The sequence below is a fragment of the Polyodon spathula genome, chromosome 18, assembly GCF_017654505.1.
Source record: "Polyodon spathula isolate WHYD16114869_AA chromosome 18, ASM1765450v1, whole genome shotgun sequence".
In the NCBI taxonomy this organism is placed as follows: Eukaryota; Metazoa; Chordata; class Actinopteri; order Acipenseriformes; family Polyodontidae; genus Polyodon; species Polyodon spathula.
Window position 1 is genome coordinate 29393171 of NC_054551.1, and position 17075 is coordinate 29410245.

The 17075-nt window shown below is 39.7% G+C and overlaps 1 protein-coding gene across 2 annotated transcripts; it reads left to right on the top strand.

The window, feature by feature from the left end:
• The first annotated feature begins 132 nt into the window (after positions 1-132).
• Positions 133-17056, top strand: LOC121330661 (acyl-coenzyme A thioesterase 11-like). Of its 2 annotated transcripts, XM_041277350.1 has the most exons (17): positions 133-268; positions 5095-5308; positions 6165-6234; positions 8531-8566; positions 9117-9177; positions 9827-9928; positions 10675-10810; positions 10931-11087; positions 11720-11839; positions 12503-12641; positions 12813-12868; positions 13766-13832; positions 14137-14220; positions 14326-14459; positions 14647-14778; positions 15346-15472; positions 15791-17056. In XM_041277350.1, the coding sequence occupies exons 2-17, from the start codon at positions 5119-5121 to the stop codon at positions 15944-15946; spliced, it is 1767 nt and encodes a 588-aa protein (XP_041133284.1). In that variant the 5' UTR covers positions 133-268; positions 5095-5118; the 3' UTR covers positions 15947-17056. The 2 variants fall into 2 exon arrangements, with proteins under 2 accessions (XP_041133284.1, XP_041133285.1); XM_041277351.1 differs by lacking the exon at positions 8531-8566.
• Positions 17057-17075: the final 19 nt, after the last annotated feature.

Below are 17075 nucleotides of genomic sequence, written 5' to 3' on the forward strand. Positions count from 1 at the left end.
CCAGTGATATATCCGAACCCCATTTATAATCGCAGAGGCCAACCTTTCTCTGTAATTCACCAGTTCCACCTTAAAAGAATGTTGGTACAAAGGAATTAGGGCGTGTGACAACTCTTTGACAAGCGGGGAGGGGGTAGGGCTGTGGAACACTGGTGAGCTGAGCTGTGGGGCATTCTGTCGAGTCCAGAATATGAAGTCATGTTTTGACATAGGTAACAGCTCGACTTTTTGACAGATGTGATCTGAGATCCAACAGTAAGATATCGAGGTAAGACGATCTGGATTAGAAAGGAGATTAAAAGCAGAAATAAGCGGATCTGCCAGCGGTATCTAATTGATTTTGTTTCTATTGGTGCCCCGGGGAATCAGTATTCAGGTAGTGGGGTGCAGTCAAAACCTTCAGTGTTGTGATGAACTTGCAGTACTTTGAAACTGTTAATGTTATTGCAGTTAGTTCTTACGGGTTTAGACTTTTCATTTCGTGGAACGTTGCTGAGGAAGAAAAGGGGATAGCAGTAATAATAATAATAATAATAATAATAATAATAATAATAATAATAATAATACTTCTCAAAATCCAGCCGGGTTGTGTGTTCTCCAAACAGAACGGATCTCAACTGAAAAATTGGTCAAATTTGTAAAAAAAAAAAAAAAAGTGCATTGCACAGTGATTTGTGAAATACCGAGGTTTTATAGGAACTGGCATTTTGACATTGCACACCACTAACGTCATTAAAACAATATGTTGAAGAATGAAGCATTTACTGAAGGTTACACACTTGAATGCTGATAAGCCACAGCTTGTCTGCGCAATGTATTCTTGCAGTGTCACAGTGCGTGACAAATGACAAGTGAGTGCTTTCATTCACGTGATGCGGCGGGATGTTGAAGTCTTCCAAATTCCACCCAAGGTCAGGACTGGCTGTACAGCCTGGCGAAACACGTGGCACGTAGTGTTCTTCTTGATTTACACAGTAACTATATTTCTGAAGCAGTTAATTGTACTGCACCCTGTTACTTCTTGGATGTGGCATCTCTCCAATTGCTGTGCCTGCAACCAAGCAACAGTTTTTTTTTTTTTTTTTTTACTTCCCTACATCTCTTTGCATCCCAGACTCATTACATTTCAGAGGACTTTCTTTGAAGACACAATTAGTTCTTCCCTGGTCAATAAGGTACTATGTATGGTTCGTGGACCCCGTTTACACTTACTGACCCAGCCTTGCATTGACCGTCCCTGGGCCGCCTCAAATTTCCGTTCACAGTTCAGGTTTTAGGGGGCCTGAGTGCGTTCACATATGTGGCTGAAAAGGAAGTCTAAATTGTGACGCAACAGTGACGTAAACACCGCATTCCCGCAAGTTAGCATAGGAGATTGAGCTAGGAAATTCGCAAACGTAAATATAGCCAACTTATTTTTTGCACCACTGTTGGTACTGTACTTATTGCATAAGGTACGACAAAGGCGTGTGTTGACAGTGCAGTCGGTTACTGTGTAAAGAAGCGATCGTGTTGTATCATGCGTAAATGCAGCAAACAAGGACGTGTACATTACATTAATCACAATACAGATTACTATATTAATGGTGACTGAATATGCAACGTTGTATGCATAGTATTTATCAATATTGAGATTTACAATCTTAGCTACAACCTGGAGAGAGAGAGAGAGAGAGAGAGAGAGAGAGAGAGAGAGAGAGAGAGAGTGTTGTAGCGTTTCAGAGTGAACAAAAAGGGAGGCAGCTCCTAAAGCGAGATCCCCACCCAGCGCTATTGGCGCACACACACAAGGGTACATTTACATACACACTGACCAATCACTCAGACCTCTCTATTTAGGAGCTGCCTGCGAGCAGCTCCAGGCTGTGTTGTGGTGTCCTGAAGCTGACTTTAATAAACATCTGAATGAGATATTGCTGTGGTCGTCTGCCTCCCTTTTTGTTTACCCTGAAATGTTACTAGATAGATAGATAGATAGATAGATAGATAGATAGATAGATAGATAGATAGATAGATAGATAGTAAATTTTATCGTTTTAATAAAAGCTGTACGGTGAAGAAATACTTACCATTCATGACTGACCCATCATCATCGTCAAAAGTGTCGGAGTATTCAGTGCATTCCCCATTGCTATTTTCCGGGCTGGAGATCGCCGCAGGTCCCATAGAATCCAAGATCCGTGGTGGGTTTGTCTCTGGCCTGCTGCTCATTATTTCCGAGAGTTCTCAGAAAAAAACTTGCAGGTTTTTCTCTGAACTCCACTCAAAGGGGCGTATCTGATAGCCCCTTGCACCACAGAGATAACACGGACATAAAGGAGATAGCTGCTTCTGCATCCAGCGCTCAAAGAATATCACAGACATCTGCAGAACTTTTTGAGATGTTATAGTAATAAAATAATAACTTGGATCACATTATTGAGGAGTTTGGTGAATAAACAAGTGATCAGGAGAGGATTTATCAGTATGCACGTCTATAAAGAGGTATGTGAAAAATACAGTGAACAAGGGGTGGGGCTTGGTTGGAGATACAGTACTGAGTGTCCTTTTGTGATTTAATGCCTTTTAAACCTGTTTTACTCTGGGAAAAAAAAAAAAAATTAAAACAGCGTGTGTAAAATAAACAGCGCGTGTGAAAATAAATTGGACCTGACGCGCCTGACAAGCACTGAATAAATGGACCACTAAGGGTTCATTTCTGCATCGTCCCAGTTGTTACCTCTTAAAAACGACATTGTTTGATCTACTACAGTTATGCTTAGCAACCTTAGCTCTGTTATGCGCTCGACCTAGTAGGGAGTGGATTGAGCCACGTCCCTGAATTGACGCGATAAGGCGAGCACCGGGCCTACGTTGGGTTCACACATACAGATAGGCCGGCCATGATGCAAATTTCACCCGGCCCAGGGCCATCTTTGAATTTTTTGAGCGTTCACACATGAGATAAGATAACCTTGATGAAACAAGATAGGATTCAAAACATTAGGAGAGGCTTTCTGGCAAACAAAACAATTCAATCTTTTCATATCCAGCAAAACATGCAAACACTTTGCACAAACTGTCTCAAATGAAGCTCGCTTCACATTCTAGTCACTGTTGTATACATGCCAAGGTGTTATTTTAAGATGCCTCCCAAAATGAAAAGAAACAATGAGGGCATTTTTTTTATGTTGGTGGGATTGATTCACCTTTTGTAGTTCCTCTTCCATAAAGAAATGCATTCCAAAATGTATAGAGTTGAACCCTTTAATGAATGAAGGTATAATGCTGCTTTCTGTTGCTGGCCAGCACACTTTCCCATTTACCTGGGCCTGTAGTAAATGTGTAGTTCACAAGTGCCTGGAGAGGCTTCTCACTGCAGAAGTGCCTGCATCTTAGGACATATGTAAGATCTGCACAAAGCAATTATTCAGATAAGCTCTTCACTGGTGAGGTTCATTGGGGTTGCAGATGCTGGTTTACCATTTCAAGTAAATAAACAGCTGCACAGATCTGAGTGGACTGCTGCTCAGAGTTTTAAGAAAAGCAGGAATCATGACAAACCCAAGCAGCTGCTTCTTCACTTGTTTCACTTGGAGTGGTAAATTAGCCAATGAACCCCAACGACTCTCACCTGTGGAGAGCTTATTTAAATAATGGAATAGTGGTTTGGTGCAGCATTGCTAGGATGTGTTTCCAATAAGACGGGCTGTGGATTCTGTTTGCTTTGGGGGGTGGTAAAAGGAGACACAATGCGGTTTGACTTGCAGTGTGTCACAAGTAGTTAATTAGTTGGTTCCTGGTGGTGTTGGAAGATTGAATAAATGGTCAGTTAAAGATTGTTATGCTTTCATAAACCCTGATTTCCAAACTTGTGTTGTAGACAGTGGGGGATTGGGGGGGGAGTCTGTTACACCTAGCGTTGTCAACAGGCTCCAGAATCTCGGGACACTAAGGCAGGTCTCATTTTTTTTTGCCTCGCTAAACTGCAATGTATTGAACATGTGAAGTTAGTGTGAATTGCTGGAGCAGTTTAGTAAATGTATTTCAATGTTTAATTGTGGTGGTGATTCTATCCGGAGAGCCTCGTAACAACGATTAATTATATTGAATGGTTTATACAGTAAACAATATCTATGAAAATAGCGCAACACCATTGCTATAGATAAATTTGCACTCACCTGCACTCTTTCATTTAACCTTGTGGCAGCAGGTAAAGTTTGTATTTGTTTAATATTTCTTGCTTCATACAGTCCCGCTCAGTCAGAGACTTGGAATGCCAATCAGCTGCTGTATATGTCTGATTGAAACCTCTCTTGCAGACAGGTGTGTGCTTTTGGTAACAGTTAAGTAAAACAATTCTATTTAATTTAGTGACAGTTTGGACAATTCAGTCACTTTACTCAGTACACTGCAGTTTAGAGAGGTGAGTTACAAAACCTGACTTTCCTTAGTGTCCTGAGATTCTGGAACCTGTTGACAACCATAGTTACACATTTAATTATACAGACTTGGTCATCCTGTGGGTTTGGAAAAGATCCTATTGATTGCCTGAATATCTCACAAGGAGCTGCCATTAAATAAAAAATTGTAAAATGTCTTGTGTACATAAAATGGCAAAATAAAAAAAGTGCTCTATTTCAAGTGATCTGGTCAAACTAGTTTAGACCGCTTTTTTGTTGCTGCTGTGCAAGAAGTTTTTTTTATAGATGCTTTGGCTAGAAAAACAAGTTTGGCTTCTTAGCAATACATGTGTTTTTCTTTCATGGGGAGGGCAGTGGATGATTATGATAACATGCAGGTTATCTGAATTAGTAGTTTTTTTACTACTTTTTTGTGTGCTGTATTTGGAAACGTACCACGTTTTCAGTAGCATGCACCACTAAGTGAATAAAGCCTTAAACTTGCAACCATATAGTTAAAAAAAAAAAAAAGCAGACATTTCCTCATAAGCTTGCACTGCTGTGTCTGCCACAACAATTCAAAAGTCTTTACAAAATTCTACAGACGCAGAACCCATGCTTCAATTCCAGCAACTTAAAATCCAATGGAAATGTAACTGGAGAACTTGGATGTAAATAACTCACTGGTTGCACTGCATTTGGTTCACCACAGGGCTGTCTGTGCAGTTTTCCAGCAATGACATCAGGCTTCCAAGATTCGCCAGTGCCTGAAGAACCCTTGCACATCCTGGAATATGGGGAAGCTTACAGAAATCTGACTGAAGTGAAAATGAGTCATGTTGTCCTGCCGTGCCATGCTAACCACTGTAATGAGCTAAGCATTGGACAGCTGCTAAAATGGATGGACACCACAGCCTGTCTAGCGGGTGAGTTGCTATGCACTACATTAACAGCAGTTTGAACTCCTTGATGTGGTACATTCAAGGATATGGGCTCTGTAATTACTTGAATGCACTTTTTAAGGTGACTGAAGAATTGCGAGATATTTAGATATCATCTGTGACAGTGCATTAATACATATGTTCTACAGGACAATGAAAGCTCACCCTTTTACTAATGTACTTTTTGTTGGAGCTCAGTGTTCGGTATTGCACTGGTTGTAGGAACAGCTGTGTTTATTGCATGGCACTTCATGGATTTGCCTCTTCATCACATAAGCACTAGATGTTGTATGCAAAATGAATAATTAAGCAGCTATTATTTGAAGGGACTTGAGGTAGTTCAGTGATTTATTAAACATTGAAAAAAGATAGTAGTGGTTTATATAACAGGGATTGTTCTCTGTGTACAGGCTTACATTTTTGGCAACAAACAGCAAAAGCTGACACCTGATCAAACTGGTTATACCTAGTGTTGCGTACTTTGCAAACCCTTTTTAATCTAGTGTGGTTCAGTGGTTAGAGAAAGGGACTTGTTACCAAGAGGTTCCCAGATCAGCCATTGATTCTCCGTGTGTTAACCTGAGCAAGCCACTTAACCTCCTTGCGCCCCATCCTTCAGATGAGAACGCCTGACTCTGCAGCAGCAGTTGTGATGCATAGTTCACCCCCTAGTTTCTAAGCCGCTTTGGGTTGGGTGGGGGGAGAGCATCAGCTAAATGACTAATTAATAGTGTTGCTTGCAACTCCTTAAAATATAAAACATGTCAACAATAGAGCTGTATTTGTATCTACTTCTACTGCTAATAGTGGGTAGAATTGTTACAAGCGTTTTTCTTTTCAGCTGAAAAGCATGCTGGCTCCCCCTGTGTTACAGCATCGGTTGATGACATCAATTTTGAACACACTATCAGGTAACCAAATTTAAACCAAGTGTTTTCTGTTCCTCCTTCCATAGTGTCATTGTGTAACTGCTTGGTCAAGGATGTGGAATAACCACAGACATTAAAAAGGCATTGCAGAGGGTCTTGTAAATGGAGTTACTTAATTTATTAACTTGCAATGGAGTTGCTCAACCGTGGTTACTTGTGTAAAGGGGTTATGCTCTTTGCTGTAAGAGAGTTTAAGGTAGTGCATCTCATAAGTTGTAAAACCAGTGTCACTTTTGAACTTCTATGGAAAAACACACCCTTGTTTTTTAAAGATATCTGATAGGTGTGCTGTGTGCCCCTGTTAAAACAGTGTTTTGCTGTATGCCACCACTGTTCTATTGCCAACCTCACATTCCAGCTGTTCTTCATGAACCAGTGTGCACCTGTATAAATGGTATGATTTGCACCTGATTTACAGGTTTTGCCAAACAAATGTACGTACGTGCATTGCAATCGCATGCACTTTATCATTGGCAAAATACTCAACCAGTTAAAATGCAGGAAACGTCTGCTTGACCTTTGACATGTTACCTGTCATGTTGTTTACGGTACAGAACACACAAGTGTCATTGGACCGAAAAAGAAATTATTTTGAATGTTAACATGTGCATCATTTGTAGTTTTATGGGATTTTTAATGACCATCGCTATAGCGACGGTTTGGCTCCAGGACTCTACTTGGCTGTGTTGAAAAGGACCTCTTCCTCAAGGCCTTGTCATGCTAAGCAGTTTCACAACTGCCGTGCTGACTTTAAAACCACCCTTGGATTCTTCAGGGCTGTGCAGTGTGATTCTCTAATTGGACAAAAGGTGAAACAATAGGAGGGGCCGTGTTTGGTCTCGGGTGTGATTTGTGTGCCAGGCAGCACAGGTATTCCTGCACTACCTTTCCACTGTACTAGCACTGGTTATTGTGCAGGTAGACAGGATTTGAATTCTTCATGGCAGATGTTCTGAGTCTTCTCTTCACAGCAGGGGAAGATTTATATTTTGAGTCCAATCTGCACTTTTCTTTTTCTTTCCTAATCTCTTCAGATCTTAAAGTTCTTGCTCTCTTAGAAAGGGTTTGATACCATATTTAAAACCATGATGAAAAAAACCAGTGAAACTGGGAGGGTTCTATTTTCTGCAAAAGCTGGCAATGGGATGCCTTTTTGACAATTGATTGATACGTTTTAGTTTTTCTATAAATCTGCAGCTCACCAACAATATTTAATTTCCCACAACAACAGTAATATGATTTTTATTTTTTAATTTTTATTTGCTTTGGAGGAACAGATACTTTAGTTTTTTTGTTTCTGCGGTTCTTGGCTTGTTTGAGTGAGCGCCCATTTTTGCCAATCTGTGAAGTGCACACTATTGTCCAATATTACCTGGGCTGATAAATGATTTGACTGGAATCGAACCCACACTCATTGTCCTGTCAGACTATAGACAGCCCACTTGTAAATATGACCAGGTCGCAAGCCGTAATAAAGACTTTCTAAAACCTGTTCATCGTTCCACAAGTAAAACTTCTGAACGGATTATGATAATGCTACAAGAACCCCCAGCTGCTTGCTATGAGACTGATGAGGATAAAAACAATGTGATTAACCTTCAGGCTGCAGAGCAGACTGCACTTCTTCATTCGCGTTCCTGCCAGCCGTGAACAATACTGGCCACGATGCTCATCTGAATAATGTGCTTTTATAGGGCAAATAAAAACCTCTTTCAGGGTGTGTTTATTTTTTTAATTTAATCCCACCCACTTTGAGAATTTTATATAGTAATTTCTTAAGCTTTCCTGTTTCGAAGTTGTGCTTGGGCTGCTGTGTTCACATGGGGCTGTGTTTGGGGTCTCAGGTTTGTTTTATACTGTGCATTCTTTAGAAATCTGCCATTGAATGCATCTTTTTAAAGAAACTAATGGAATAGAATGGTAACCTTGTATTTGACTGCATGTACAACAACTGCTGATTTAAACTTGTTCTACGGTACTTTTTAATATTATATTCCTTTCCAACTGATTCTGAAATTATTCGGAATACATGTGGTAAGTGATCACTTATTCAAACAGGAGTGTCTGGGTAAATACTTGTCTGCAGTATTTGCTTGAACTTGTTCTTCCTTATCAGCAGTTTTTTTGTAATTTGTCACCAGTTCAGAATTGTCACGGTGTACCTAGCCCTCTCCATGCAATGTGCATATGTTGTTCTTGCATTAACTCAATAGTGATTGCAAACAAATCAGAGTTGTGTAGCCAGCATTGCCCTGCATTTTACTTTCTTTTATGTCAGAGGGATACGTGGACGACATGAGAAGCAGGGTCTCTGGTATGATATATACTGTATGTTAAACAGCAGCTCTAGTTGTGAATTAGTTATCCATGGCCAGTTGCTTTTTGTAGATTGCTGCTTTGAGATAATTTAGACATTTTGTGCATTTGTCTTACAAGCTTATTTAGATGTGTGCGTTTTTGTTTTTTTTAAACCTCATTTAACATAACCAGTTTCTCATTGCATGCCTTGCATATTTTATGACTGTTTGACAAGATTTCCATTCTTATGCAAAGTGGAATCTAAATTGTTTGGGACAAAGGAAGGCCCCATTATCTACTGGTCATGGCGTGGCCAATAGATAAAGATATTGGTATATGGGAGATGTCAGTTATGCTCATACCTGAACCCGATTTCTTGTACCTAATAAAACACCTCTGTTTATTACACAAGACTATCACTGAACACTATACACTGATGAAGGCACTGGCAGAAACATTTGTCTACTCCAATAACGATTGCCTTCCAATCCTTTTATTTTAGTGTTTTTGTAGTTGTGGATGAACGAGACGTTTCTTCCAAGTAAATATTACTTTCTTCCTTTCAGCGTTGGGCAAGTTGTAAACATCATGGCGAAGGTGAACCGAGCCTTCAACAGCAGCATGGAGGTTTGTTGGAAAACAGAACAAGCCTTTTAAAGCCTGGGGCTTTTGGCTGGTTTTCAGTTGTACTAAGAGGGATTAAATCAGTTGGAGAACATGGGCAAAATCAGACGGTTCATTGAGGCAGTATACTGGTTGTTGTTGTTGTTGTTATTAATGTACAAATGGAAATGTTTATTAACTCTTACTTTTCTCATCACCATTCTAAAATTGTACTTTACTGTTCAGGTTGAATATAAAGTTATTAAGCCATTTTGCACTACTGTTATAAAAATTAATAAATAAATAAGTAAAATAAAGCAGAACATTGACCGCAGAGAAATGAAACCTGACCGGGGGAGGCACCAAGTGGAGGTGAACTAAAATTCTAGTCCTGAGTCGCAAAGAGCCCTATAGCAGATGCCTACAAGTGCTCTTGTGTTTATTGATTAATGTGGACACCATGTGCTTTACCATGTGCCAACTGGACAAAGTTGTTGTTGTAGTTATTTGTTTGTGAACATCTCCATCCAGGTTTATATGATGAGTTTACACTTCAATGTAATTGACCAGGTAGCAATGCAGAATAATTTAGTTAAGAAAATTTGACACTTTAAAAAAAATTAAAAATTAAAAAATAAAATAAATTTTATCTTGGTTCTGTTAACTAACACAGGTGGGGATACTGGTGAGCTGTGAGGATCTGTACAGTGGGAACACGTGGCGAGTGTGCAAGGCATTTGCTACATTTGTGGCCAGACCTACAGATTCAGGAAAGGTAAGACTATATAAATTACTGTTGCATATGGATAGTTGCTTGGGTAACATGGAGTAATATGGTAGGTTTACAGACTTCAGCATACAATATGTTATAAAACATATACTAACTTTACAGAATACATTGGAGAAATTAATTAGTCCCTCTCCCACAGAATTTTTTTTCTTTTTTGCAAACAAAAAACTCCAAACATTTGCTCCTTACTATCACTGTACATGTTACTAGAGCGCACACATGCTATTTGTATATTGAGAAGTGTGGCAGGGTTTCAGTGTGAGCTTTAGTTCAGCCATGGAGAGATTCCGAAGACCATCGGTGAGCTCTGGAAGCAAACCTAAATTGGCACCAAATATAACGACAAAAGATGGGACACAAATACAAAATGCAAGTATTTCCACTAACTCGCCATCATAGCTTCTGTTAAAACGTCAGAAGACCGTGACAACGACCATGTAATGCAATTAATTAAAAAAAGAAAAAAAAAAGAATTGAACTAACTGACATTGTTATCAATTTATACTTAACACTGTTTTTCATTAAAGTATTTGCTGCAGAATTTTGCAGGAAACTTTTTTTTTTGGTGCAGATTTTAGGAAATTGCTACAGATTTCCATGGGGACTAACTAATACTGTAAATTATGAATATAAAAAGAGAAATATATAAAAAGTGATAAGGTGATACATCAATGCGAACTTAAAGTAATACCCAGCATTGGTGGCTATTCATCATCCATCTGCCTTTTTAGGTTCGGCTCCACCCTTTAGTCCCCAGGACTCAGGAGGAGCAGATGGAGCACAGCATTGCTGCGGAGCGGCGGAGAATGAGATTGGTGCATGCAGACATTATGAAAGATCTGCTTAGCAATGGCACCGTTCGGAGAGGTAAATAGCACCAGGATATATTGAATATCTGGAGTGCTAGAGTGTTTATTGTAGTAATCCTTGCATTATTACATTGTAGTTATTAGTCAGTATAACTGTGTGAATCCTGTTGAATCCCAGACAGTATTTGTCAGGAATTCAAGGATTCGGTGCCGGCTGAGAAGACGAGGGTGGAGAGTGTCGAGCTGGTGCTGCCGCCACATGCCAATCATCAGGGGGACACGTTTGGCGGGCAGATCATGGCATGGATGGAAAACGTGGCCACGATAGCTGCCAGGTAACTTTACTGCTGCTTTTTTGTATAACTCTTGTGGCATAGCATCACAAATACATATCTACGTTTACAGCTTTGGCCAAAAGTTTTGCATTGCCTAGAATTTTAGGATTGAGACACTGTTTTAAAATATATATATATATATATATATATATATATATATATATATATATATATATATATATATATATATATATATATATATATATATAAACCAACCTATGTGAACAACTTTTGGATCTTTTTATTTAAACTGACCAGGCATTATATTAAACGGCTCGAATATTTATTGCGTATTGATAATTGTTTTATTATTGGATGGAATTTTATTAAATTGATGTTTGTTGTTATTTACATGAATGTATTTGTTTTAAGTGCCTGTATCTACCATGATAGGCTCTCCTGGCATTGTCCAGCAGGTGGCATCCTTTCACTACCTGGGACAGGATGATCCCTCAACATGTCATGTAGTGCTGTGAGGAATCATACCGTTCATGCCCTGGCCTTATAAATGATCTAGTGCCAGTTTAGACAGACCTCTTGAGAACTTTGGGGAATAACCCTCTGGTTTTTGCACATTCTTCGGAATGCGGAAGAAGAGGGCTGCCTGTAATTACTGTCTACTTGCTTTCCAGCCGACTGTGCAATGCTCACCCCACGTTAAGAGCCATCGACATGTTCCACTTTAGGGGCCCATCGCATGTGGGAGACCGGCTGGTTTTAAAGGCTATTGTTAACAACTCGTTTAAGAACAGGTGTGTGTAAAAAAAAAAAAAAAAAAAAAAACTTTCAATGGCCGAGTGAGACCGATAGGAGCCGAGAGAAGCCAAAATAAAATGGCGCCTGAGCAATACGCATAGCCCCTGCACCACAGAGATAACACTAACACAAACAAGGAAGACAGCTGCTTCCGCATCCCGCGCTCAAAGAATATCACAGACATCTGCAGAGCTTTTTGAGATGTTATAGTAATAAAATAATGACTTGGATCGCATTATTGAGGAGTTTGATGATTAAATGAATGATTGGGAGAGGATTTATCAGTATGTGAAAAATACAGCGACCCTATGGGGCTTGCCTGGAGATGCAGTATTGAGTGCCCTTTTGCGATGCAGTGCCTTTTAAACCCGTTTTACTGTGGGGGGGTTGGGGGGGGGGTATTTAAAATGGCATGTGTGAAAATAAATTGGACCCGATGCGCCTGACAAGTGCTGAATAAATGGACTGCAAAGGGTTAAAGGTAAATGTGTTATGCTTTGCGTATCCCATCTATTTTTCTAGACAGAACATTCTTTTAACATGTTTTCGTAGCTAATGTTTATCCTGGGGTTAGCAAAATGCATACTTGGGATACCCTGAGGTTTACTTTGTGGCCAGATGTGTTCTAATAAGACATCTTGTTGGTTCCCCTGCTGCAGCATGGAGGTAGGTGTGTGTGCAGAGGCCTATCAGTGTGGACAGCCACAGCGACACATCAACAGTGCCTTCATGAACTTCGTGGTGCTGGACGGAGATGGGCAGCCCCGCGTTCTGCCTCGAATCAAACCAGAGCCAGTGGTGAGAAATACTCCTTGACAAGTGTTCAGTTTAGCCGCCATCTCTAAGGATTAGAGGATTATCTTATTTCTCAAGTTAAAGCACCCACATTAAAGGAGAAATTAGGACCTCATTTATTGAACTTTGTTGTTTGTAGCCAGTGTTTTAAGTTTGTCATTATTTTCTTGGCAGAATGGGAAAAGACGGTACCTGGAGGCCAATGCCAGGAAAAAGATCAGGCTGGACAGGTATGGAGAAGTGGGGCTTTTGACACTACAGTACCAGCTTATGCCCATGTCCCTTCTCTTAGCCCATAAATACGAACTACAGTTGCATCTTTAGCTCATCTGCCCTTGTGCTCGATGAACCCTATTTGAATATACGTTATTCCAAGGGGTGTGTGGTATAGTGATTGTCAAGACAGTAATTATCTCCCCCAAAAAAATGAAAGTGTGTATTTAAAATGGAAAACAGAAGAACCGTCCCTCTACCACCGATGGTAATGGAGATGGTGGGGGGGCGCGCGCGCATGTGTTTCGTGTTCAGCACAAGGGGCTGTACTTGCGTAGCTATGTCCAATTCGTACTATCCAACTCCTCCCTGCTATCAGCCTGGCCCCAGTGTTTCTCCATTTGCTGCCTGCCCTGTAGCTGATCCACGGGAGTCGTTCAGTGTACATTTTTGCCCATCGTCAAGTCGACCTGTCAAGGGGGAAGCATACCACCAACCTTACACAGCGCCCTTTCTGGTCGGGAGGGAGATTTACAGCTTAGATTCCTTTTCTCTCAATCACAGGCTGCTTATAAATAATTTTTATTTATTACTGTCTGGTCACAGGTTTAAAATTGTAATAAATACAAATGAGATTTATAATTTCACTCAGTCCCTACGTTGTGATCTTGTGATGTCTAGCTTTTCTTTCCCCTTTCAGTAGGTCAGTAATTACACTATGTAACACAATTTTTGTTCCTGGGTAGTAAGTGTTAGTAAGCAAAGTTTGTGGGGAATAATAGCCATTTTCTATACTTTTGAGGCATAAGCAATTAGGAAATAACACTTACTACCCAGGAACAAAAAAATAATAATTTGTTACACAGTGTTATAAATTCCCTGTCTGTCTGATTCTTTTTTTTTTTTTTTTCTAGAAAGTACATTTTCTCCTGCAATCAAACAGAGGTACCCCTGTCTGTCCCCTGGGACCCCAGCAATCGGGTAATATTAACTGCTTTGAGAGAGATGTGTGGATGTCTGCCTGTTTGTCTTGCGTTTTAGATACATTGGAGAACTGAAGATGAAACTGTGGTTAAACTTGCTTAGAACATTCTTGTTGGGAGTATCAGAATCTGGGGTCACATGGAAAGTGTCAGTCTGTCACTCTTACATTTGTGTTTATGCGGTGGATGTACTGCTTTACTGGTGGTTCACTTTTTCGTGATACTGGGAGCACTGGTTTTGTATTTTCAGCTGTGACCGGTGATGCATGTTATTGACATACAGTTCTTGTTTGTTCTTCCAGGTTTACCTCAGTTATAACAATGTCTCTGCACTTAAGATCCTAGCAGCTAAAAGAGACTGGGTCCTTCAGTATGAACGAAATAAGGTCAGCTCAGATTTGCTACTTGGAGTTATTAATACTGAGAACATTTGGTGTTGTGAAACCAAGAAAAAAAAAATAACATGGATTTAAATGTTTTCCTTATTGTAGGTGACTTTATACGCATTGGAAGAGGACCAGTTTCTCTCGATTAAAGTGGAAATGACGGTGGAAATGATGGCAGAGAAGGTCTTTGTACTGCTGTCTGACCTGGGCCGCAGACATGAGTGGGACCAGCATTACCAGTGCGTACCCAGAGTCACCAGCCCCTTCATCTGGCCTGTTGTGTATAAGCAACATTTAACAGTCTTTACCCTGAGAAATCAGTACTGTTCTTTTGTCTGTTACCATCTCGGTATTCAGCAATATTATATTGTATAGTGTATAGACTTTTTAATGCTCAGTTTTTTTTTTTTTTTTTTTTTTTTGTAGAAAATGTGATTTGATCTGCCAGGTAGATGAAGATGACATGATCTATTATGTGGTCACTCCCTCGGTCGTCAAAGACAGCAAGTTCCAGGACTTTGTCTTGCTGGCCTCAAGACGGAGGCCATGCGACAAAGGGTAGGAGCTTTACTGCTTAACTCCAACAGATGTCCCTAACAACATGCAAAGAGACTTTAAACATAAAGAATTGTCGGCAAAGGTTAGCAGCCACATCATTAGTGTATTCACTTTGCGCCTACCGGGCGAGCAGAGGTACATCTCAGTAGTGCAAGCACCAATAAGAGAGAGACCCATGTAGACCGTACTCAATGAAATCACAATGTAACAATAAAATAATTACTATACAACCAAACCATAACTGAACTCATTGTCGGCACACATTAATACATAGTTAGAAGAGACTTGTTTTAGCTGTGACTTGCAAGGTGAAACTGCACTGGCCATTGGCAGTCTTTGGTTCACTGTTCTCCCTCTGGACTGATAATGTTAGATATTACTGACTTCAACAGTGAGGGTGCATTTCATACTGTTGAATATCTCTGTCTTTTGTTTTTGCATGTGTCAGTTTACTGTGACCTGTCAAGCAAGCACTGCCTCATACACTCGCATATTGCCGGCTTTAATCTTTGGTGGTGGGGGGGTTGTTATTTTTAGACTACAATGACTTCATTTTTTGCTTCCTAGTGACCCTTATGTGATAGCACTGCGATCAGTTACACTGCCTACACATTCAGCCACTGCAGATTATACCAGGGGTGAGGTGTTATGTGCTGGTTTCACTATTTGGGAAGAATCAGACACTGTTACAAAGGTAAGATCTTCTCAAATTCACAAATATTGTCAGTTTTGAGAATTAGGATAGTTTCTTTACACTGTAAATCTGTGCTGGAACAGTTGTATATAATTCAACTTCGACAAGCCTACTTTGGATAGACTGTCGTATTAGTATATATGATTTATAAAGTATTTTGACTTCTTATTAGGTACTGAGTAAGGTGTCAAATCCTGTATTGTATGTAATGTCCAATCAAGTGTAGAGCTGGAGCATTTTCTATGAAGGTCAGGGTCAAATCTCTCCAGGTATCCAGCAGTGTACAAAATGTTCGTCTTTCTCTGTTTTAAACCCCAGGTGTCCTACTATAACCAGGCTACTCCTGGAGTTCTGCCCTACATCTCCAGAGACATTGCTGGACTCTCCTCCAGCTTCTGCACAACATTCACTTCCTGTAGAAAATTTCTTGAAGAAAACAAGGATTCCACACCCTCTGCTCCTTCAGAGTTGTAACAAGTTCCAGCAGTGCCAAAAAAAAAAGCTGTTTACTGTACATTGGCTGTTCACTTTTAATATTGGGTTTTAATTCAATCCCTTGCAACTAACTGGACAGCTGTTTCTTCTAGTAGGACATTTACTGTCACATATAATTCTTATGCCTTTACAGGTCTTCTCTATACAGATCATGAATGCGGTTTAGAATTAATGTGTTTTTCTTTACTGGGGAACTGATTTAAAAAAATAAAAATACAACTCTCCCATCACTTGCTGTTGAAGTGGTGTCTTGGGACTAGTTAACCAGTAAACAAAGTCCTGTCTGTGAAATTCTGTCTGTGTTCCATTGCTTTTAATGGAGAAGTTAGATTTTGTTATGTGTGTAATTAACAAAGTACTCGTGTATTTTGATTCACTTGTTTTTGCATTGGAGTCCAAGCTTTACGTCTAGGTTAAAAATTCAAACTGCTCTTCAATAAAATCAGAAAGCTCTGCTTTGCAACAATGTAACTTTAATGCCTATTGCTCTGTAAATAGGATATTTTTCTAACTTTTTTTGAACTTACAACTTCTGATGTTCTGTAACTGGTGCTGCGTGTTTTATGTTAAAGTCTTAGCAAATACTTTTATATTTTTTTTCATTGGTTTAATGTTGCTTTGTAATTGATGTAGATGTCACGTTTTCATGGAATGTGATATTACCACACATTCTGTCTCAAATAACCTCTCAATCAGTTTGTTTACATGCTAGACATATACGTAATACTTAAGCAGCCAAATAAGTATTCTGGATAATCTATTAACATGCAAGTGGAGTGTGTTATTCACATTTATATGCAGACAGAAATATTCTCAACATGACACTCACCGGGCATGCGAAATGTGTTGAGTTTTTACAACACAAGACTTGCAAATGGTTAAAAAGGGTCAAAATTGATTCTAATCACTAGATTAGTGAAAAACATTAACTTGTTTGACCACTTACTTGAATATTAAATGATTTCCTGAAAGTGGTGTTGTGTTTTTTATTTCATGCATGCTTTAGATTTTATTGGACCTGTTTCTCGTTCAGCTTGGACTAGTGAGTTTGCTCCCAGTTGTTCTGCAAATAAAACCCTTTTTATGGTGTTGGTTCTTATCGGGGTTC